Raw genomic sequence first — 22790 nt, forward strand, 5'->3', positions numbered from 1 at the left:
CTACCAAGAGAACAGACTCTTGTAACTGCCTTCAGTTTTCTCTGTTTGCTGCCTTATTTATATCATGACCAGGAGTGAGACTGATGGCTGTGTGTGAGGAAGGGATGGTGTTTGGGAGGACATGGGTCCCTGGCAGAGAGGCCTGTGTGATTCATAGTCAAAATGCAGACCTTCTCAGATACAGTGTGCTAAGTGCCACAGCCAACCAGAGTGTCTTCTCACTGTCCTTCAGGTCGACACCATGATGCTTCCTCAAGTCTTCATTTCAGGCCTCTTACTACTTCTCCCAGGTAAGTGAGTCAGTGAGTTTGGGGATGCAGAAGTGATGATAATCTTATTATTTTTTTATTATAGGTTATGATGTGAGCAGAGAACCAGGACAAATTGTAGCTTTAAAGAACTTTCTTAACCTGTATGAATTTCAAAACCTATGGCTAAATAAACAGGATCCCTAGAACATGTCAGGCAAGAGGTGAGAACACAAGATGTATGCTATAGACAAGTAAGAATGAGCACACATGCTTGCCTATGCTAGTCAACACTTAAGAAAAAAATCAGAACCAGAGTTTTCCATGCAGTTTTAATATTTAAACCGTTTTCAATTACTTATCTTAAAAACACTCTAATTCAAAGCATTCTATGGAAGGGGGAAAGAAGGAACACCAGAATTGTCTTTGAGACAGGGTCTAAGTTAGTCCAGGCTGGCCTCTGACTCCACAGCTATCTGAGGAACACCTCAGACTTTTGATCCCCTGCCTCAGTATCTAAGATTCTCCAAAGAGATGAACTCACTGGTGAGAACTGAAATATATTTCTATGACTTGGTGAAACAGCATTTATTTTATATGTGGTCCTAAAAAAGGTATTTGGCAAAATTAAGTAATGAGTGTCCCAGGAAGAAATAGACTCGTTTTATATAATTATGAATGTGCTTTCTCTGATCATGTCCCAAATTCACAGCCTAGGCCTGCATATAGGTGACTAGTTAGGGAGTATCACAGTCCATCGTTTTGTGCCTTTGTTTGTTTGTTTCTGTTGCTGGGACCCAACACAGGGCTTGGCATGGGCTAGCCAAGCACTGTATCATTGAGCTCTGTCTTCAGCCCTCAGAGTTTCCTTTAAAGGCCACTGTGGAAGCAATTGATATTAGGAATTTTATCCCATTATTCTCAGAAGAATTATACTTCATTATTTTAGTTTTTTTTTAATTGAATCATTGAGTTATTGCTTGCATTTTCTCTGGTTATGTGGTCTTCACAAGTAAGTCTTGCTCAAGTTCTGGAATGTTTGGTTGGTTGGTTTGGGGTTTGTTTGTTTGGTTTGGTTGGTTTGTTTTTTGTTCGTAAAGGGCTACTCGCAAAGTTCAGAATAACCCTTAGTTCCTTCTGATGGTTTTCGAAAACCCTTTCTGAAAATTGATTTTGAAGGTACTAACGTTCTGCCTTGAAGCCAACAATGCTATTCAAAAGCCCTGGCTTTGCTCTGATTAGGAGAGGTGGAAAGAGTTAGTGATTGTGCTGTCCAAGCACTGTGGATGAGGACGAAGGATGGTTTGAGACAGGGTCTCTAAATTGTTACAGAGCCAATTCAAAACAGTTTTGAAACTGTTACTTAGCTGAAGTTGGCCTTGAATTCATCTTCCTCCCTCTACCTCCCAGGTTCTGGGGGTACAGTGAATTCTGGGTATAGAAGTTGAGCTCTGAGCATACAAGTGAGTTCTGGGAATACAAGCGAGTTCTGGGTTTACAAGTGTTACCCATGGGCCTGGCTTCTGAAATAAAATTTTAAATGTTTAAAACTGAACTATTGGTCTGGTCTGAGTGGCACAAGCTAATTGCCCAGCACTCAGGAGGCAGAGATGGAAGGATTCTGATTTTCAGTCAGTTTGAAGCATATAACAATGCCCTGTCTCCAAAAGAAACGCACACACTGAGATTGAACTTGGTGGGAAGCCCCATGGTAGGTGAGGGACAAACCATATGTCCATACAGACCCAGCTTATGTGGGGAGTTTTATTGGGGGGATGGAAAGGAGTTGGGAAAGGGAGGGAGAGAGAGAAAGACAGGGAGAGGAGAGAGGGAGAGAGAGGGAGAACAACTGAGTGAGAAAGAGAGGGAGGGAAAGAGGGAGAGGGAGAGAAAGAGGGGGGGAAAGACCTGCTTGTCTTTTCAGAGGAACAGAGGGGCCAAGAGGGGAGGAGTGGGCAGAGCTTGTCTCTTTTTTTATTTTATATTTTATTTATTTATTGTATATAACATTCTGCTTTCATGTATATCTGCACTCCAGAAGAGGGCACCAGATCTCATAACTGATGGTTGTGAGCAACCATGTGGTTGCTGGGAAGTGAACTCAGGACCTCTGGAAGAGCAGTCAGTGCTCTTAACCTCTGAGCCATCTCTCCAGCCCCAGAGCTTGTTTCTTAAAGGGACCTTTTGCTCTTGCTTACAGAGCCAGGGTACTGCTTGCCATGTGCCCCAAGGGGTAGGGCCAAGGTGTGCTTGGATGCAAAAACATGCTGAAGAAGAAAAAAAGAATTGAAAAGTATCTGTGTGAATATCCTACCACAGAATAATTTGTTTTGTTCACAATGTATCCATTAAGTGATCACACTGAAGAAGGATATGCTAACAGTAAAATGTTTCTAGTCTTCAAATTCAAGCTGTAAAACTGGATTTGTAATCATAGGATTGTGGAGGTAGAGGCAGCAGAACTCTAGGAGAAGGAAGTCAGCCTGGTTTATGCAACAAGTTCAGGGCTACAAGGTGAGACCCTGATTCAGAAAACCAAATGATACAAACATTGTCATTCCCTTTTATGACTACCAACAGAAAACCAAAACAATAAAAACAAACAAAACAAAGTAATAAAAAGGAAGGGCTGCAGCTATGGTTCCATTTTAGTCCCCCTTTCCCATATTTTTTCCTAAAAACAACGACAACAAAATTTTAGGAAAATGTTGGTTACTAATTTTACATTTTACCCTCCCCACTTTTTTACATCACAGGTGCTGTAGATTCTTACACAGTAGTGAAGGCAGTGCCGGGTGACCCTGTCACACTGCCATGTACTTACTCAACATTTCGGGGAGTCTATAATATATGCTGGGGCCGAGGGCAATGCCCATCTTTTAATTGTGTAAACACACTTATCTGGACCAATGGAAACAGTGTCGTCTATCAGAGGAGCAGCAGATACCAGCTAAAGGGAAATATTTCAGGAGGAAACGTGTCCCTAACAATAGAGAATGTTATCCAGAGTGACAGTGGTCTGTATTGTTGTCGAGTGGAGGTGCCTGGATGGTTCAATGATCTCAAAGTGACCTTTTCATTGGAAGTTAAACCAGGTAAGCTTTCTTTGTTTCCTTTCCTTATGTCTTGCAAGTCCTCTGTTTGCTAGTAATTTGTTCTTCTTCTAGAACAAGGAAACAGGAAGTTCTTTTGTTTGTTGGTGGTTTTTGTTTTTGTTTTGTCCCTCCCCCGCCCAAGACAAGGTTTCTCTGTGTAGCTTTGGAGCCTGTCCTGGAACTTGCTTTGTAGACCAGGCTGCTGGACTGGCTGCCAACTCATAGAGATCTGCCTGTCTCTGCCTTCCAGGTGTTGGGATCAAAGCCATGCACCAACACCACCCGGCACTGCGTGGCTGTTCCATCGCTGCCTGGCTAGAAAGTTCTTTTAAACATGTTTGTTTAAACACTTGCTTTGAGTCGTTTAAAGATGTAATGCTGTGCATCTCAGGCTGTCCTCTGATAGTCATGCTCTCCTGATCCTCCTGCCTCTAACTCCAGTGCTGAGAATTCAGCCATGTATTCTCAACCAAACAAAACCCAGACTTAAAATGTTCTCTTTTGAGGCACAGAACAACTTTATTTGCTTAGATGAGGTCCTAAAATGAATCTTAATTCAAGACCATCAGAATTCATGTCCTAACTGTACTTTGGACAGTCTTGTTGGTCCATGAATCTGCATCCATTCTTCATCTTGAAATACAGTGGGGATTTAAGCTGTAAGTAAGTGACTTTAAGAATTGCCTCTCCCCAACACTGTTAAAGCACTATAGCTCTAACCTGAAAAGCAGGCAATGCAGGGTGCTGCTGTGCTGATGAGCTGGCTTCAATAATGGTCACTGACCTTGCTGAGCACATGCCACATGTATAGGTGGAGAGTTCTATTCCCTGTCTGCCCTGCCTGGGGCCTTTGATATAGGTCTCACATCACGCCACACAATTTGTTGCTTGAACAATGGAAAGGACCTGATAGTATTGTGTTCCCTCCACCACCTGTTCACAAGACACTCTGCAGTGTGATCACATGAGCAGTGGTTAGTCCATGGTCACTCTGCAGTGTGATCACATGAGCAGTTAGTCCATAGTCCCTCTGCAGTGTAGTCACATGAGCAGTGGTTAGTCCATAGTCACTCTGCAGTGTGATCACATGAGCAGTTAGTCCATAGTCACTCTGCAGTGTGGTCACATGAGCAGTGGTTAGTCCATGGTCACTCTGCAGTGTGATCACATGAGCAGTGTTTAGTCCATGGTCACTCTGCAGTGTGATCACATGAGCAGTTAGTTCATAGTCACTCTGCAGTGTGGTCACATGAGCAGCAGTCATTAGTCTATGAATGATGCTGACACACAATTCCTTCCAATGAGCTTTTTTAGAAGGAGAAGGTGGAGATCAGACCTCTAGGTAGAGCATTAGAAAGAAACAATACAATGTATGAGGTTCATCCCTTGATGGGGTATGAAAGGGCTTCCAGGGAAGGAGGGCCTTCTCTTTACAACTTGGACAGGAGATTTATGAAGAGCAGGAATCTGTGTGTGTGACAGAGAGAGGGAGCACTAGAGCTAGAGAGGACTAGAGAGAGATAGGGGGCACTAAAGATAGTGAGGACTAGACAGAAAAAGCTGCTATGACTAGGATGGCAGGGCAGATAGAGGACCCTCCTCAGAGAGCAGCCTGCACAATAATCTTCTCAGCCTCCAGCCTCACTGAGGAGTCTCAGGCTGGTCCTCAGAGCAAAGGGAAAGACTGGCTTGTTAGAATCTTTTAGTGTTGGAGGTCCTAGAAGCTAGGCCTCTGGAGGAAAGCAAACCATGTTGCTTATTAACATATCAAAGCAGACAGTGGCTGCCATTCTCTCAGCAAGGCCAGTACCTAGCACACCCCACCCCTTTCCTAAATTCTCCAGCCTAGGGACTGGGCTGGGCTGCCCTTCCCCCAGCTGCTCTTTCCTATATAACCCAGTCATTTTGTCTATGCAGGTCCTTTTGGGCTCATGGCCTCTTGGCTCTTTGCTTTCCCCTCTCCTCATAGGACCAGTTCAGTTTGCTGGTCGTGTTCACTCTGGACTCTTCTGGATGCCTCTGTCTGTTTTCTCCCTCATACCTACAATAGATCATCTCCTCCAACATAGGTAGGAGCAGTCATTTCGTCCTTTTATTTCTTTTTTTTCCTTCAAGGGGGAAGTTTCTTATTGTGTGATTTAGTTCATAAGTGACAGAGTTTGGAGCAGCCAGAACTTGCTTAGGTCCATAAATCGGGGGGCTGCTGCTAGGGCAGCTAACAGACAACTTCTTTTTTTTTTTTCAGGTTTATGATAAATTTATTTCAAGTAAAGATAAAATACAAACAATCAGACTCTCCCGTGCCTCTGGACTCAGTGTCCCATGCAACACCTTATTCTCAAGGCTTCATGGTGCCCTAGCAGCTGAAAGTTGTCTCGTTACAGGGTTAAAGTGATTTATGTCTCACACTACACTGAACAGACAACTTCTTAAAGGTCTCACAGAGCAGCTGGGAGGTTGGCCTTGACCTATTCAGACTGTGGGATCTGGCCTAAGATTCAAGCCCATGTTCTAATAGTAAGAAGTTCATGAAACCCCCAAATCTGGACTCATAACATTTTCTTTGTTTCTTTTTCCTTCCCTCGCTCCCTCTTTCCCTCCCTCCTGCCTTTCTTTCTTTCATTTTCTTTTTTTTTTTTTTTTTTTTTTTTCTGAGACAGTGTTTCTCTGTAGCCCTGGCTGTCCTAGAACTTGCTCTTTAGACCAGGCTAGCCTTGAAGTCACAGTGGATACCTGTCTCTGTCTCCTGAATACTGAGATTAAAGGAGTACTCAACTACCACCAGGCTTTACATTTTCCTTCTTGAAGTAGATATCCTGATCTCCTTGCATTGACTATCAGGGTAGGCTCATGAAGACTTCCTGGATTCTGGTGCTGTTCCTAATCTCTTTTTCCTTAACGGTTTACATGGACAACAGAAATCAACAGTAGAGGCCTCAAGGTGGTGGCACACTATTTTAATTCCAGCACTTATGAAGGAGAGGCAGGAGAACATCTGTGAATTCGAGGCCAGCCTGATCTACAGAGTGAGTTCCAGGACAGGCTTCAAAATACACAGAGAAATCCTGTCTTGAAAAACCAAAAACAAAAGAGATTCAATAGTAGAAATGATAGAAATAATCTCTCTATCTTCTTAAATTAAGAGCATTACTCTTGCCGGGCATTGGTGGCACATGCCTTTAATGCCCGCACTAGGGAGGCAGAGGCAGGTGGAGCTCTGTGAGTTCGAGGCCAGCCTGGTCTACAGAGCGAGTGCCAGGATAGGCTCCAAAGCTACAGGGAGAAACCCTGTCTTGAAAAAACAAAACCAAAAAAAAAAAAAAAAAAAAAAAAAAAAAAAAAAAAAAAACCAAAGGAAAAAAAGAACATTACTCTTTAGTCTTAGTCTCTGAACTTATAGACTTCGATATTCATTCATCCATGCATTCATTTTTATTTTTAATTGGACTTTTAAAACTGCTTTATTACTCTGTGGCTATGTATGAATGATGTATGTGTGATGGATTTGCATACCATGTTGACTTTGTTAGAGTGCAAAGTTGTGGGGTTGGTACTCTCTTTATGTCTCTATATGAATTCTAGGAATGTAAGTCAGCTGTCCAGTCTTGCAAGTCAAGTGCCTCTACCCATTGAACAATGGTTCAATTCTGGCTTCTTGTTTATTGACTGATTTACTGACTTTGAGACTGGGCCTTGTTTTATAAATCAAGCTGACCTGGAATTTCTTGCCCACTCCTTAGCCTCCGGAGTGTTGGGATTACAGGAAAGTGTGACCACACATAGTTAGGGAAAGTCCATTCTGATGGGGCAAGGAGCTGCCTTGCAAAACTATGGCTGGGAAGTAACTTAGGGAAGCCAGAAGAAGATGGTCATAGAGTGTGCAAAGAACGATATACAGAGACAGCTTTGGGGAAGAGACATAAGGCTCCCAGTGCCTATCACTGGTGTGAAATTATATTATAGACCTGCCTGAAGTTGAATGACTCTGGTCTCCAAGGGTACCCACTCATAGGAGAGTAAACCCTACACAGAACACACACACACACACACACACACACACACACACACACACACACACACACACACGCACACGCGCGCGCGCACACACACACACACACACACACACACACACACACACACACAGATTTAAAAAAAAAATAATAGGCCTTAGGGGATGTGTAGAAATTTTTCTAGCATGCCTGAAGCCTTGGCATCTGTCCTCAGGACTCCAAACACACAGTAACAGAGTAAAGTCTGTGCTTATAGCATGGGAAGGTACTGGTCTAGCACACATTCCTGCCTAAAAGGCTGGGGTTAGAGTCCCAGCACCAAAAGGAGGATAGGCATGGCATCATAGCTTAAAATTAGCAATTTCAATGAATTAATTGAAGATTTTATGAAGCTTAGAAATTTGTTAACAGGTCAGTACTTACAAAGTCACTGTTTGATGACTCGGTGAGTTGGTAAGTGATCCAGCAACTGTTTCATCCTTAACAACCAAGTCAACATTTTCTCCTGCTTTAAACACACAGAGCTTCCTCTCCTGTGGTCCTAGGGCCCTCATTAGTTTCTTTGGACTTTCCCATCTACTTGGAGAATAAAGTCCCAGAGCGAGATTAGCAAAGCTCCTGAGCTGCTGATTCTTTCCTGGTTGTGTTGTCATAGTGGTCTTCTGACTAGATAGTTCCCATGCTTGCTTTTCTCTCCTTCAGACATTTCTACTCTCAAGGGGGTGGTTGTATGGTGCTTAAGCCTCTGCCCACACATTAGACTAGTCAGCAAATTAATCAGGCCAGGTTATAAACATACCCAGTCACTGGTATAAACAGTTTTGCTGTGTAAGACCCCCTCCCCCCACCCAGAAGGAAGATCCTCACTCAAGTGATGACGTGACCCCCCAAGAACTCATGAGAGACCATCCTTGCTGCAATCACACGAGGTTTATTGACAGGAACCAGCGCGCTGGGGCCAAGACTCAAATCCCACGCAAGGGTAGAGGAGTTTCAACGCCGAATGGCTGGGAATAGGGGTTTTTAAAGGAAGAATCCACAACCCAAAATAACAAAAATACCAGTGAGGGAAGAAACCCCAACTCAAAATACCAAGAATACCAGTGAAAGGTCCTGAGGGAAGAAACCCCAACTCAAAATACCAAGAATACCAGTGAAAGGTCCTGAGGGAAGAAACCCCAACTCAAAATACCAAGAATACCAGTGAAAGGTCCCGAGGGAAACACAACGGGGAAACTCCCTGTTCCTTAAGATTGTTTGTAAGATTCTAATCTAACTTTTTATGGCTAGCCTTTTCCTGGAACAGAGTTGCTGAACCAGCTAGCCACCCTATATCCTAGGCCTTATTTTGTCTGCTGAGGGGGTCTTCTTTATCCTGGCCTTTCAGCTGCAGCACAGCTACAGACACTCCTTGCTATGTTGTCAGCAATGACTTTCAAATAATTGACATGAGTGCTTGCTCACGTTTTTATGTTCCTGAAACAAAATACTTTCAGACGATCCTGTACATAAAGGTAACCTGAGGGCCAGCGAGATGGCTGAGTGGGGAAAGGTTCCCACTTCCAAGCTTGATGACCTGAGTTCAATCCCTAGCCGACATGGTAGAAGGAGATAGTGGACTCTGAAGAGTTATCTCCTGGCATCCACATTTGTGACAACATACAAACACAAATAAATGAGCAAACACATGTTTTGAATTTGAAGAGAAGCTCTACATCTGCTGCTTCCCTACACAAAATAGGAACACTACCATTTTTGTTTCCTTTCAGGATAAACACACTGGATTGAGGAATTACACTATATCCCCCATAAGTAAGAGTTTTCAAAGCAAATATTTCTCCTTGCTGGGGAAATATTTTATTTTATAGTTAGCATAGTTAAATTAGAAAGAGCTAACTTATAGGGAACATATGTCTACTGATACAGTGTAGGTCCTGGTTGACTGATTCCAGAACCTCTTTGCATTAGTTTTAGAACTCTGCATACTGAGACCATCAGTAGCTGTTTGGATTCTTTTTTTTTTTTTTCTGCAGATTTTTTTTATTTGAATTAGAAACAAGATTGTTTTACATGACAATCCCAGTTCCCTCTCCCTCCCCTCCTCCCCTACCACCTCCCCCCAACTAAAACCCTACCTATCACATATCCTTTCTGCTCCCCCTGGATGGTGAGGCCTTCCGTAGGGTGTCATCAGAGTCTATCGTATCCTTTGGGATAGGGCCTAGGCCCACCCCCGAGTGTCCTGGCTCAGGGAGTATTCCTCTATGTGGAATGGTCTCCCAAAGTCCACACCTATGCTAGGGATAAGTACTGAACTACTACAGGAGTTCCTGTAGATTTCCGAGGTTTCCTCACTGAAACCCATGTTCCTGGGGTCTGGATCAGTCCCATGCTGGTATCCCAGCTCTCAGTCTGGGGAACAAGAGCTCCGTGTTGTTCAGGTCAGCTGTTTCTGTGGGTTTCACCAGCCTGGTCTGGACCCCTTTGCTCTTCACTCGTCCTTCTCTGCAACTGGATTCCAGTTCAGTTCAGTGATTAGTTGTGGGTGTCTGCTTCTACTTTCACCAGATGCTGGATGAGGGCTATCGGGTCGCATATAAGTCAGTCATCAATCTCATTATCAGGACAGGGCATTTAAGGTAGCCTTTCCTCTGTTGCTTAGATTGTTAGCTAGTGCCATCTTTGTAGATCTCCAGACATTTCCCTAGTGCCTGATTTCTCTGTAAACCTAAAATGTCTCCCTCTATTATGGTATCTCCATTCTTGTTATCTTCTATTCTTCCCCTGACTCAAACTTTCTGCTCCCTCATGTCCTCTGTACCTCTCCTCTTCTCTCCTTCTTGTTCTCCTAGTTCCCTACCCCCGCCTCCCGTGCTCCCAGTTTGCTCAGGAGATCGTGACCCTTTCTCCTTCTCCAGGAGACCATGTATGTCTCTGTTAGGGACCTCCTTGTTTATTAGCTTCTTTGGCAGTGTGGATTGTAGGCTGGTAATCATTTATGTCTAAAATCCACATATGAGTGGATATATGAGTGTTTGTCTTTTTGTGATTGGGTTACCTTGATCAAAATGGTTTCTTCTAGTTCCATCCATTTTCCTGAATTTTCAAGATTTCATTGTTCTTTTCTGCTGAGTAGTACTCCATTGTGTAAATGTACCATATTTTCTCTATCCATTCTTCAGTTGAGGGGCATCTAGGCTGCTTCCAGTTTCTGGCTATTACAAATAGTGCTGCTATGAACATCATGAACAGATGTCCTTGTTGTATGAATGTGCTTCTTTTGGGTATATGCCTAAGAGTGGAATTGCTGGATCTTTTGGTAGACTGATTCCCATTTACTTGAGGAGTCGCCACACTGATTTCCAACGTGGCTGTACAAGTTGGCACTCCGACCAGCAGTGGAGGAGTGTTCCCCTTTCTCCACATCTTTGTCAGCATAAACTGACACCATACCATGTAGAGTAGCTGTTTGGATTCTTAAAGCCCTTTGGATGCTGTTGATTAGTGAATTGCAGTTTGAACCATACTAATCCAAAATCCCAAGTCTATAGGGATCCAAAAACTGGAATCTTTTGAGTATGGACTTGATAAGGCACCTGGAAAATTCAGTGCCACGATAGTATCACATGCAGAATTATCCAGTTTATGAAGTTACTTTTTGAGCTATATTTGTAATGTATAGTTATATGAATGCTACATCAATTCATGTTTATATGGGAGCCCAACCTATAAGATGTTATCTATATGCAAATATTCCAAATTGTTAAGGAAGATTTAAATTCTTAAACTCTGCGTACCAAGCATTTTTAAATAAGGGATATTCGCCCGGCAATGGTGGTGCATGCCTTAAACCCCAGCACTAGAGAGGCAGAGGCAGGCGGATCTCTGTGAGTTTGAGACCAGCCTGGTCTACAAGAGCTAGTTCCAGGACAGCCTCCAAAACCACAGAGAAACTCTGTCTCAAAAAACCAAATAATAATAATAATAATAATAATAATAATAATAAATAAAATAAAAATAAAAAATAAGGGATATTTACCATGTTTCCCTTAGATTGGAAGGAACCATAAAAGACAATGTCCACTCTCTACCCAAATGTTCAAATCCCTTTGTGTTGTGGCTTGTGTGGGATCTGCACACTAAGATGCAGGGCTATATGGTGTGTCTGTCCTCTTGGGACTGACAGAAGTGAACATGCTGGACCTGGAAACTGAGTATAAAATGAGTCACCAGTGAGAGCAGTCACAGGTTCGCACATCCTCTCAGAGTCACACAGATGCTTAGAGATCTGAGGACCTGGCAGCTGTCATTTATAAAGTGTCCTTAGGAGCACAGGCTCTGTTCTCATTTCCATGTCATCAGTGCAGCTGCCTGCTATTGGTGAGCTGTGCCCACAGCCCTGCCCTGTCCTAGTTGGTCAATGACAAAGGACAGAAGTTCAGGAGAGGAGCCTCTCTGGGGACAGCATCTCACTGGTGTTACAACAGAAACTCTTGTCACTTCTTGTTGACTCATCCTTGTTTCATCTTGATTTCCAAACCCAGAAATTCCAACAAGTCTTCCAACAAGTCCCACTACTACAAGACCCACAGCTACAGAAAGACCCACAACTACAGGAAGAGCTACAACTACAGTGAAACCCACGACAATGTCAACAAGACCCACACATGTTCCAACATCACCCACAGTCTCCACCTCAACTTCTACAACACCAGCACAAACACAGACTCACACACCAGGTAAAAGTCAATGTGGTCCAGGACCCAGAGTCCCTCTTATCAGTGGCTGTAGGACACACAGACACTGAGTCAAGTCAGAAGTAAATATGGGTGAAGAGTTCTTAGTTGGGTCCCAACAACAGCTTCACAAAGTAATTTCCCAGTCTTAACTTGCATTCACCTTTGCTGTGTAAGAACTTGAAGGTGGAGGATAGCATCTCTTTATTTGAGATTTCCAGGGGATTCACTACTAGCCAGACTTAGGTGGATCATTGATCTAGATAGCTGATGAGGATGGAGGGATTCTGGATCAGCTTGGCATGACTTTCTGATGAAAAACTAAGGACTGACTGAGAACTAAGGTCAGGGTAGGAGACCCTTGACCCTTTGCATCACTCTGAAATTGGTTCATGCAGCTGAGGCCATAGTTCAGTAAAGCTAGCATTTAGCATTTCTTGTATATCAGGATGCATGCTCTAGACTCCATAATGCAATCTCTAATTCTCAGTCCTATATAGCTGTGATCTGTTCCTATTTTATAGGGACAGCAACTGACAGAGGTTTACTTTAAGGATCTTTCAGTTTATTCATGTAGTGTGAAAAGTGCAATATATGTACTTTGTAGCAATAACACACACACACACACACACACACACACACACACACACACACATACACATCAAATTCAAAGCTTTTAGGAAGTGATTTAACACGCTCATTCTTTTGAGTGAGGCCATGTAGTTCATACTTCAAATTGCCTACAGGTAAAGTTAATATTAATGAATAGTACCTTGACTTACAGATGAGAGAATTTTGTCATCCTGGAGGCAAGTTTAGGTTCAAACCTTCTACATCTAGGAGTGAAAAGATAGCTGTTAGATGGGCTTTCAAAGCTTTCTAAAACTTATCCATCCCTGGGGTAGGGCTGGATTCTGATGAGAGATAAAGCCACATAGCTTTTTGTTGTAGAGTAATCTGGTGGGTGATATTGATTTCCCTGTCCTCTCATTGGCCTTTGGGGACTTTCAAGCAGGAGGACCCCGAAGAACTGGGCCACACCCTACATGTGCAAGAGCCTCTAGGTTATAATTAGTCAATGTGAAGCATAATATTTATGAGAAAATCATTTTGTTCCACACAACCACACAGATGGAGGATCTGTGACCATCTTTCAGGATTAAGAGAATGTTTCATTACTTATTAGTTACAGCCTGCTTCAAGGAATGGGCTCATGGGCTGAATTTGGAGAATATGAATAGGTTATTGACTTCACTGAAAACTGAGATTTAGAAGAGAAGTGTTGGCACATGAGTCCATATGACCTCTTGTGTGTATTAGTGTAATTTTATTTTTTCTATTGTTAGTTTCCTAAGAAATGACAGTAGAGGGTTGAATATTTAGTCCAGGGAGAAGGCTACTTTGGATACTGTAAGATAAGGACACATCTTCACATCTGCTTCTTGTTTTCATCCTCATTGTCCCTGAGACTATTCATGGAATACAGAGTGTGAGGTTGTAAGAACAGGGAAGAATGTGACCCAGGCTGGGGAAGCTAACAAACTCATTATGCCTTTTATCAAGAACTGAATTGGGTAACATGTAACCGACATTTGTGTTGTCCTATGATTAGTTCAGAAGGACAGTCACATCCTCTTAAATGTTTCAGTGCCAGGGTGAGCAGGAAAGTAGTGTAGAACAGGAGGCTGTTGTTCAAATGTAAGGATCAGGTTGTAGTGAGGTAGGGAATAGAGAAAGACTCTGAGGGACCATGAGGAACCCATGTTTAGGAATCCCTTTCTGGCCACAACCAACCTACTCCAAGATCCTCTCTTGTTTGGAAAAGGAAGCATTTAAAGGACTCTGAGAGAGGCAAGTGCTCAGCTCTGCATGGGAAGTGAGGTATTGGTGGGAACAGCCTAGGGACTCCAGAAGAAAAAGGGAAACACTGGAGTTTTCCAAGTGGAAGCCTTTGGACAGCAGTGGAAGATGAGTCAGGAGACACAGAAAACCCCTCTTAGTAAAGGGATGGATGGAGGATGGGAGACCTTGTCTCAGTCAGTCATTCAACCAGTCAATGAAACAATGATGAGAGAGAGAGAGAGAGGAGAGAGAATTCCACAGCACAAGGCAGGCTGCAGGGACTGAACCATCACGAGAGTGATTCGGCTACCTTGAGAAGGACTCCATGTTGAAACGGTCCATCTATTCCATATTGTTCAGTTTCCATCTCCATGGAAACAAGTGTGAAAAATCTGGGGATTGGTTACAGCCTGCAGTGAAGAGGGTTGTGAGAAACACCCAGGCCCCTCCCCTACAAGGTGAAATGACCCTTGCCTTGATGAATCATAATCTTACCTGAGTGTTCAATTCTCAATGTTTTAATATCAACCATTTTTCAGAGGATTTCAGGAGTGTAGAATGGAAAGTTAAAAAAATGCTGAATATCAATAAAGTTGTCCAGGTTATTAGAACACAGATCTCACTTGCTCAGGATAGTGTAACAATGACACACAGTGCCCATCTTTGGATACGTTTTTCAGAGAAGTCATCAGATTCAGAAATGGGTAGGAGGGAGCCATTCCTGCTTAGGAGGCTGGGGGGAGGCACTGGGGTGGTAAGGGAATGTTTTGTTTCTCTTTTCCTTGGTGGGGGCCAATGTCCAAATCTGAAAGAGTGCTTGTATTGTTCTCATTCCAGAACCCACTACATTTGATCCATATCAGACAACAGATGAGGTGACAGAAACCCCATCCTATACTCTCCCAGGTAACTATGTTTCCCTTCCTGATTCCCTTGGATGTCCAGATCTTGATAAAGCTGGTGTTGTAGAGCAGGAGCCCTCTGCAACAATGTAGATCTGACATTGTAATTGATGGCAGTGATAGAGGTTACATTCTACCAGGGATAGAGATTACATTCTACCCACCACAGTATCCTCCAAAGGTCCCTTTTCAAAAGCATCTCCATTCAGGCCAAACTAGGTTGTGTGGCTTCTTTGAAGAAAAGAAAAGTCACTGTGATGGAGTGTTGAAAGTATATCAATATTTAACTCAGATCCTAAGCACAGGAGTCATTAGGAAGAGAGGTGGTTAGGAATGGAGTAGGATACCCTGGGGCACACATGGGTTTCTCCATGAAGAGCACTTAGGTTTCTTTACATTAAGTATACATGTGATGTCAGTTGCTCTCAAGTTGGATCTCTGGAGGTTTCTAAGAAGTTCCTCATCTCTCTTGGTTAGTTGGCTTGTAAACAATGTTCCAAGATGTAGATTACAACAAGCTTATAATTAAATATTTTTCTTCCACAAACAATGTTGTGATATAGATTTCAGAGAGATATTTATTATATTCAGGAATGGGAAAGAAGGCTCGAACCAGGAGTGTCTACATCATTTGACCTTTAGCAAGTATGACTTGTTGTTGCTTGTGCCAACTTGGTTGGAAATGTCTGTGAATGGCATAGATTGTCTCAGGAAGAAATTCTGTCTTTTATCAGGGTTTCTACAGATTTTCTTGTCCCTGTCAACAGAATAAGCAATTCAGCTATCCTCCTGTCTGTCCTGGGACAATCAGCCATTCCCCGCACCCTGCCTTGGGCTTCCCTTCTATGGCTCATTGATTACTCCTATCTTTTTACCTGTTCTATCTCTGTCTTGGCTAACAGTTGTGTGACATACAGAAGCATCCACTCTCTTGAATCTGTTGCATTATCTGTATAATGCAGTTAAGGACTCCTTGTCAGGACGTCACAACCCATATATATATGTCTGATATCAGTAGGAAGGGGATTCTATGTTTCATTCACAGACAATAGACAGAGTGAAAACAATAGATTCCTTATTATTGAATAGACATTTCCAATAGACTTTGAATATCTAAATGTTCAAAACTTTCTGCTCAGTGAATCTCCTGCCATATTAAATCCCACCCTACATAGTATATGACACATTGACCTTGTGGGTAATATTTACATATGTAGAAAATATCTAAATGCTTGTGTTTATAATTGATTTTTCCTTTTGTTGAGCAGATTGTAATGACACTGTGACATCTTCGGACAACTCTTGGAATAATTATACTGTAAGCATAATCCTCCCCAATCTATTAGCCATGTTCATTTGTATATCTTCAGGAAACAATTTGTATTTAAAGATATTGTCTGTAAAATTAGTTCACAGATGTTTGCATCACAACAGAAGAAGATGATTCAGATATAGTGGTATCTTCCTTATTCTTAGAACTCAGGAAGTTAATACAAGATATCAGAGGTTAAAGCCAGCCTGTACCATTAGGCAATATGGGCTATATTGTGCCACCCTGTCTCAAAAATGTAGATAATATGTAGATAAATAAATTAATAAATATAGAAACATAAATAAATTAAGAGTTTGACATTTACAAAGGATCTTTGAGTTCAAGATGTTCATTTAGGGTCCCCCAATATTGCTTTTCTACCCACTGGCCATTCTCTGTAGAGCCCACTGGTGGTATTTTTTTCTACACACAAATCTCCACAGAAGGTATTAATGTATTAAGCATTCTTTATTTTGCATCATTTTTCCTAGAGTTTCTGTATAGTAAGATCTCTGCCAGAGTTCTATCTCTACAATTAGAAGTAAATTCATCAATAGGAATTTTCTCTTTTGGCTGCAGGAAGACACACGGTTTGTTTTAGTATATGTAATTAGCCTTGTAGAAATGGTGATTGAGGTAAGAAAAAAGCCAGATAGGGGGTTGTGAGGATTATTGGCTGTTGGAAGCTGCAGAGCCCTTATTAGCATGTTCAAGACCCCGGATTTGAGCTTTCAAAAACCAATAAGCAACAACATTTTCTCCTACATTCTCCATAGTGTTTGTCAAGAATACCTGAGAATCCCATTCCCGAGAACCCACTATACACATTGTTTGAGGACAGAGTCAGGGCTCACAGAGCTTAACTAAACTTGTCCATGCTCTCCCTGACTAAGCAGAGGAGCTGGGATTGTGACTCCAGTGATGAGGCTCATACACCCGCAAAGACATGGTCTCTGCTCCTCCCTTTCCTTGCAGTTAAACCATCCATGGGTGCTCTTGAGGGTTAGTAGATTAGTGCTAAGCTATTAGAGGGGCCTCACCTGCTGCCCAGACTGTCTCTTGCTTATTCCAGTTTGTACTGATCCCTGATCACCTGCACCAGGGAACTATGGGCGATTCTACATTTCCTTCTGATCACAGGGTGTTAATCAGGCTGCATCCAAGAGCAGTCTTCCTACTATATTTAGAAAGTTATTACATATAATTGTATTGTTTCCTTTCTTCTCAACCCCCTCCAAACCCTTCCACAACTCCTCACCTTGCTTTCTTTCTAACTCATAGTCTCTGTTACTTTAATTGATAATAAATGGATAATATATTAACATATATAATCTATAAATATTAGTATATAACATATGTTTATTAATATACACATATAAAGTGTATATGAATACTATATATTGCATATATTTGTATTTAATACATATATATTCCTAAAAATGTTCATATAACCTGTGCAGGTGTGTGCACATATTTCCATGCTGACCGTGTGGTATCAGATGTTTATAAAGATACATTTACAGGACAAGTAGGATCTGTGACAAGAGACCAGACTAGGAGCTGAGCACCTTGAGAGCAAGTTAGCTTAGATATGAGCTATTCTTTTTTCTCTTTCAATAACCTAAGGTGACGCATTTACAGAGTACCCTACAAATAATTCAAGCAGACATATTCACATACAGGATGTATGAACCCATATTAAGTATGTGGCTAGAATTTTGACTGAGGTATCTATTCATGTAATCACCTCATTCAACATAGAACAGGTTTCCACCATCATCAAAGACACCGAGTTCCACTGCCTTTACCACTTCAGATCCTTGGGTCTTCGAGACTAGCCAGGGTCTTCGAGACTAGTCACAGGCTGGTAAAGATGAAGCTCTAGGACCTAGAGTCTAGGTTAATGTCAAGCATGTGTTTTCTGTTCCTCTTACTTGGTGCCCCTTGTGTTTACTGCGGTTTATTTATTACTACCATTATTTTATTTATTTTTCCTTAGGAATCCATCCCTTCAGGGAAGCAACAGAAGAAAATGACTAAGAGCTTCTATATTGGTATCTCCATTGCTGCCCTGCTGCTGTCGCTGCTTGTGTGCATCGTGGCTATCATCAGTAAGTATTTTCACAACGATCCCAACAAAGGAGATCCAGGGTTCTCTGACTACCTTAAAACAAGTGCACATGCTTCCCTGTCTTCAGATCCAAGACACACATAGTAACCACTCTACTCCCCAAGGGATGTGTTGGCACCCACAAACTCTGTCGGTGATTTCTGGTACTTGGTGTGAGTTCTGTTCAGTGATCTTGAACCACTGCTGTGATGTCTCCAAAGATTCCTAATCTGTGAAACTTGACCTCATGGAGTCCACATTGGTACTAACCTTAGTAGGTAGCTGAGGATGATCTTCTTAGGATCCTCCTGCCTCCAACATCCAAGTGCTGGGCTCATAAGAAAAGGCTGCAGTCCTTGGTGACACTGGTTTCCTAACCCTGCCCTTTGTCTTTCAGTTGTTGCCATCAAAAGGAAACATTATTTACATTATCCATAAAAGAAATGAAATATTATGACATGAGAGATTTAGGAAAGCTCAACATTTTTAGTCACTATAAGACCTTTGATGTGTTCTTTCCTACCGCAGGGTTTTGCTTGTTTTCCATGATCATACTGTGGAATGTTCTGGAATGTATTTCGTAGAAGATGTTAATGAGAGCCCGGTGTTGGTGGCGCATGCCTTTAATCCCAGCACTCAGGAGGCAGAGGCAGGCAGATCACTGTGAGTTCAAGGCCAGCCTGGTCTCCAAAGAGAGTTCCAAGATAGGCTCCAAAGCTACACAGAGAAACCTTGTCTTGAAAAACCAAAAAAAAAAAAAGTTAATGAGACATTGGTGGGAAGCCCCCTGACTAATGTTGGGACAGACTATTTAAAGGTGACATCCAGGCCTACATGACCCTTTCCACAAACTGTACACAGTGTTAACCATGGGCTTTACAAAGCCCCTTACTAACCTGTTTCACAGCAAATGGGGATAAGAATATGCCTGACAGATTTCAGAAGCTCCCTTTTATTATTTAAAAGATATTCATTGAAAAAGATTATTTAAGATGCCTTTGCTGGCATGTGCTTATAATACCAGAATTCTACAAGTTTGTGGCTAGTCTGAGCTGCATATCAGATCATGTCTAAAAGAAAGGGTTAGTTAGAAATTGAGTAAAATACCACAAATGAGTTCCCTTCCTTAGTCCAAAATTGTTTATTTTTCCTTCACGTGTTTGTTCTCCAACAACCTATTAGAAAAAAAAAAAAAAAACCTAGACTTTTTGTTTGTCTCAGTGAACAATAATTTACCAATGCCAATTAGGCCATGTGGACGGATATAGCAGACAATGAATGGAAAGAAGAACCTCCCTGCAAGGTACAAGAAGGAATTCCCCAAAGTTACTGTGGATGTTTCCATCATAAACACAAGCAATATCCTTGATTAGGAGAAAATATCATGAGTGTTTCTGATGACATGTTCGGTTTTCCTTTCAATTTCTCCCATCTCTTTTCACTCCGATTTAGGTTACATCCTTATGAAAAAGAAGTCGGGGTCTCTGAGGTAAACTGCATGGATTGTGTTGATTCTTTTTGAACTAACAATCTGGAGACTGTTGCTCTATGCTCTCTTTTGTCCCCAAATCATTTTTTTACTAATTAATACATTGATTGGCTGGTTGGTTTGAGGCAGGGTTCACTAAGTGGTGCAGACTGGCCTAGAACTTGCTATGTAGCCTAGCCCAGGCTGGAACTCACAATTCTCCTGCCTGCCTCCCTCAGTGGTGGGTTACAGGCATCTAGGAGATGTTCCACCTATTGCTGGGGGACGGCATCTGAACTCTGGTTCTCCTGTTTGTACAATGAGCATGCTTAACTGCTGATCAGCTCTTCAGTCCCCAAAGTTACTTTTTATTCATGTAATTTACAATGAAATACTGGAGAAAACACAACACATAAGGAAGAGGGGAGAAGTTGGGTGAGATGGCACACACCTATTATCTAAACACCTAATCAGATAATGCAGGAGGACTGTTATTTAAGTCCAGCCCAGACTAGAAACACTCTAGTGTTTAAGTAGAAATTAAGTAAACAATGCCAGGTATATTGGCACACACCTTTAATTCCGACTATGGTCACTAGGCACTCCTAAGTCTTTCTAAAGGGTCACAGTGCAAAGTATATGAGTCATCCAGTTCCTAAGCCACTCCTAAAATGCACATCCTCATTAGGTATCTCAGTTGGGAGCCTAGATATTTGTCTCTCTGAATCACCCACTTTTGTGTTTCATTACACCAGTATCTTGAAGGACTCCAAGAGGATCTTCTTTAAAAACAAAAACAAAAACAAAAACAAAAACAAACAATTTTTGGTTAGTCTGATGCCTATGAACAAACTTTTCTACGACCTAATAGAATTGAAGGGCCCTATATGGTGCTGTTTACTGTTACAGTTTTTGTGATTGGGGCTCCTGGAGACCTGAGCATACATCATGAATGAAATGTTCTGCTCCTACATGAAAAATGATCCCTAGATCTTTCTTCAACATCTGCCTCTCTCTGTCTCTCTGCAGCTTGGTAGCATTCCGTATCTCTAAGGTTGGATCTTTGGGAAACACAGCGGATGGGCAGTCCCGAGCTGAAGACAATGTCTACATAATTGAAGACAGTCCTTACCCTCAAGAATCAGTCTCGTGGGCACCCTGAGGGGTCTTCTGCCTGAGACTGGAAAGCCTGCAACCGGATTTTATATTGCAAACACCCTCTACAGCTCCAGGACTATTTTCTGTGTGCATTCATCCAGCGGTGATGGAGAGGGTGACCCCCAGCTGTTTATACTCAAACTCGCTGTTCACATCATCTTAATTATTTTTATTTTTTTATGAGACACATTTTCTCTGTGTAACAGTCCTAGCTGTTTTGGAACTAGCTCCATAGACCAGGCTGGCCTTGAACTCAAAGAGATCAGCCTGCCTCTGTCTCCCAAGTGCTGGGATTAAAGGCATGCGCCACCACCACCTAGCTCCTAATTCTTTTTTCACCACTGATTCAGTCTCTCCACTCACTGCAGTGCATTCTCTCAAACATGAGTATTTTAGAATGCCATGTGTCCTTTAGTCAACATAGTCATTGTTAATACAGGAAATAGACTCTTGTCTTGGTTATTAAAACCATTAAGAGAAGAATAGGATGGAAAAGTTAAAAAGGCGGGGGAGGTGAGGATGCGTGAGCAGGGCATCCTGGATTTAGAAGTATTTCATGATCATGTCTTATCTATTTTGTTGCAATTTGAAATGTTACTATCTCTCCCCTCCCCAAGAGGTACAATCATGGAAACAAGCAGGTGTTAATTTCCCTCATAGATAAATAGAAGGGAGTCTAATGTCACCATTAGAGTTGCTTATGCTTTCTCATGGCTCTGGAAATATGATACATTAATATGAAGTTGATCATAGGGTAAGGATGGGTGTTTCATGTCAGTAGAGGTTTCCATGGTGAGTATGGCCTAGACAGGCATTAGCAAAGGAAAACAGTGGACCAAGGCATTGAGTTCACCAGTGCTATTTCCACTGCAATCTGACTTGATGCTCAGTGTTCTATACTCACCTGCTGGGTTCTGAATTAGGTGCTAGAAGGAGACAATGCAGAAATGAAGGGGAAAGGAGGGATCAGGACACAGGCTCTGCCTGAGAGAAGTCCTATTATAGGTATGACCTAGTTTGGGACTATCACTGGTTCATTCAGAGTTCTAAATGTATAATTGTCTCCAGATCATATTTATATTTAAATTTATTTCAGAAGAAGGACAAAGCATTTTTGATAGTGGATCAGTTTGTCACAATCAATGAAATATTGGTGCTGCTAAGAGTTAACAAAGGCTGTTGTGTTGGTATCTTCATTGACAGCCCTGTTGTTGAGAAGAAAACAGAGTTGCAAGAGGGTAATAATTTCTATTTCAGTTTGAGTAAACCCTGATTCCAGTTAGAGGCCCTCTGCCCATAGCAGAGTGGGATGCTGGATCTCAGTCCACATTCCACTGATGTTCTACAGAGTTCTAGGAAATGAATATGTTTCTGATTGGGGGTTCCTTAGTGAGATCAGATATTAGAAAGTTGCATTCTTGGTTTGCCAAATGGGACTTCCCTTTTATGCTCTAAAAATTACTGTGTTTTTTTCCCTTTTCTTTTTCTTTTCTTTTTGGTTTTGGTATTCAGTGATGCTTCTTAATTTCTTATTTTTCTTTTTTCTTAAATTTGAGGCAACTACATATCAAAACCAGCCTTTAGCAATGACCCCCTGATTTGTAGCTTTTCTAGAAATATTTGTCACGATAGTTCTATAGCGGTGAGGCCACCAGAGGGCGCCATCCACTACTACCCTCCTGCCTCCTTCCTGATTCCTGCCTGGTGACTGCAGGGCCTGCTCTGTTACACAGTCTTCCTAGAGATGCATGATTGATATGAAGGGGTCTGGAAATCTGTCTGGCTGTCCCATGTAGGATTTCCAAATCTTGCTTGAACTCAAGAACGTGGTGACAAGTGGCGTTCTGTGAAAGTATGTGGGACTCAGTGGAAAACAGGTCATATATGTGGCTCCAATGCTAGGTGTCAG

At 42.0% G+C, this 22790-nt stretch overlaps 1 protein-coding gene across 1 annotated transcript; it reads left to right on the forward strand.

Moving 5' to 3' along the window:
• Positions 1-241: 241 nt before the first annotated feature.
• LOC100763611 (hepatitis A virus cellular receptor 1 homolog) lies at positions 242-20885 on the forward strand. The gene is made up of 8 exons (XM_027426262.2): positions 242-290; positions 3005-3343; positions 11898-12092; positions 14769-14837; positions 16099-16151; positions 18145-18256; positions 19708-19744; positions 20753-20885. Exons 1-8 carry the CDS (start codon positions 242-244, stop codon positions 20883-20885), a joined length of 987 nt encoding a protein of 328 aa, XP_027282063.1.
• Positions 20886-22790: the final 1905 nt, after the last annotated feature.

Source organism: Cricetulus griseus, chromosome 7 (genome assembly GCF_003668045.3).
Source record: "Cricetulus griseus strain 17A/GY chromosome 7, alternate assembly CriGri-PICRH-1.0, whole genome shotgun sequence".
Classification (NCBI taxonomy): Eukaryota; Metazoa; Chordata; class Mammalia; order Rodentia; family Cricetidae; genus Cricetulus; species Cricetulus griseus.

What these genes read in the sequence shown, in the direction of transcription:
- LOC100763611 (XM_027426262.2), top strand. Translation starts at nt 242, where the DNA reads ATGATGCTTCCTCAAGTCTTCATTTCAGGCCTCTTACTACTTCTCCCA. An exon ending in CCTCTTACTACTTCTCCCAG is followed by an intron (nt 291 to 3,004) that starts GTAAGTGAGTCA and finishes TTTACATCACAG; the next exon opens with GTGCTGTAGATTCTTACACA. An exon ending in CCCATCCTATACTCTCCCAG is followed by an intron (nt 14,838 to 16,098) that starts GTAACTATGTTT and finishes CCTTTTGTTGAG; the next exon opens with CAGATTGTAATGACACTGTG.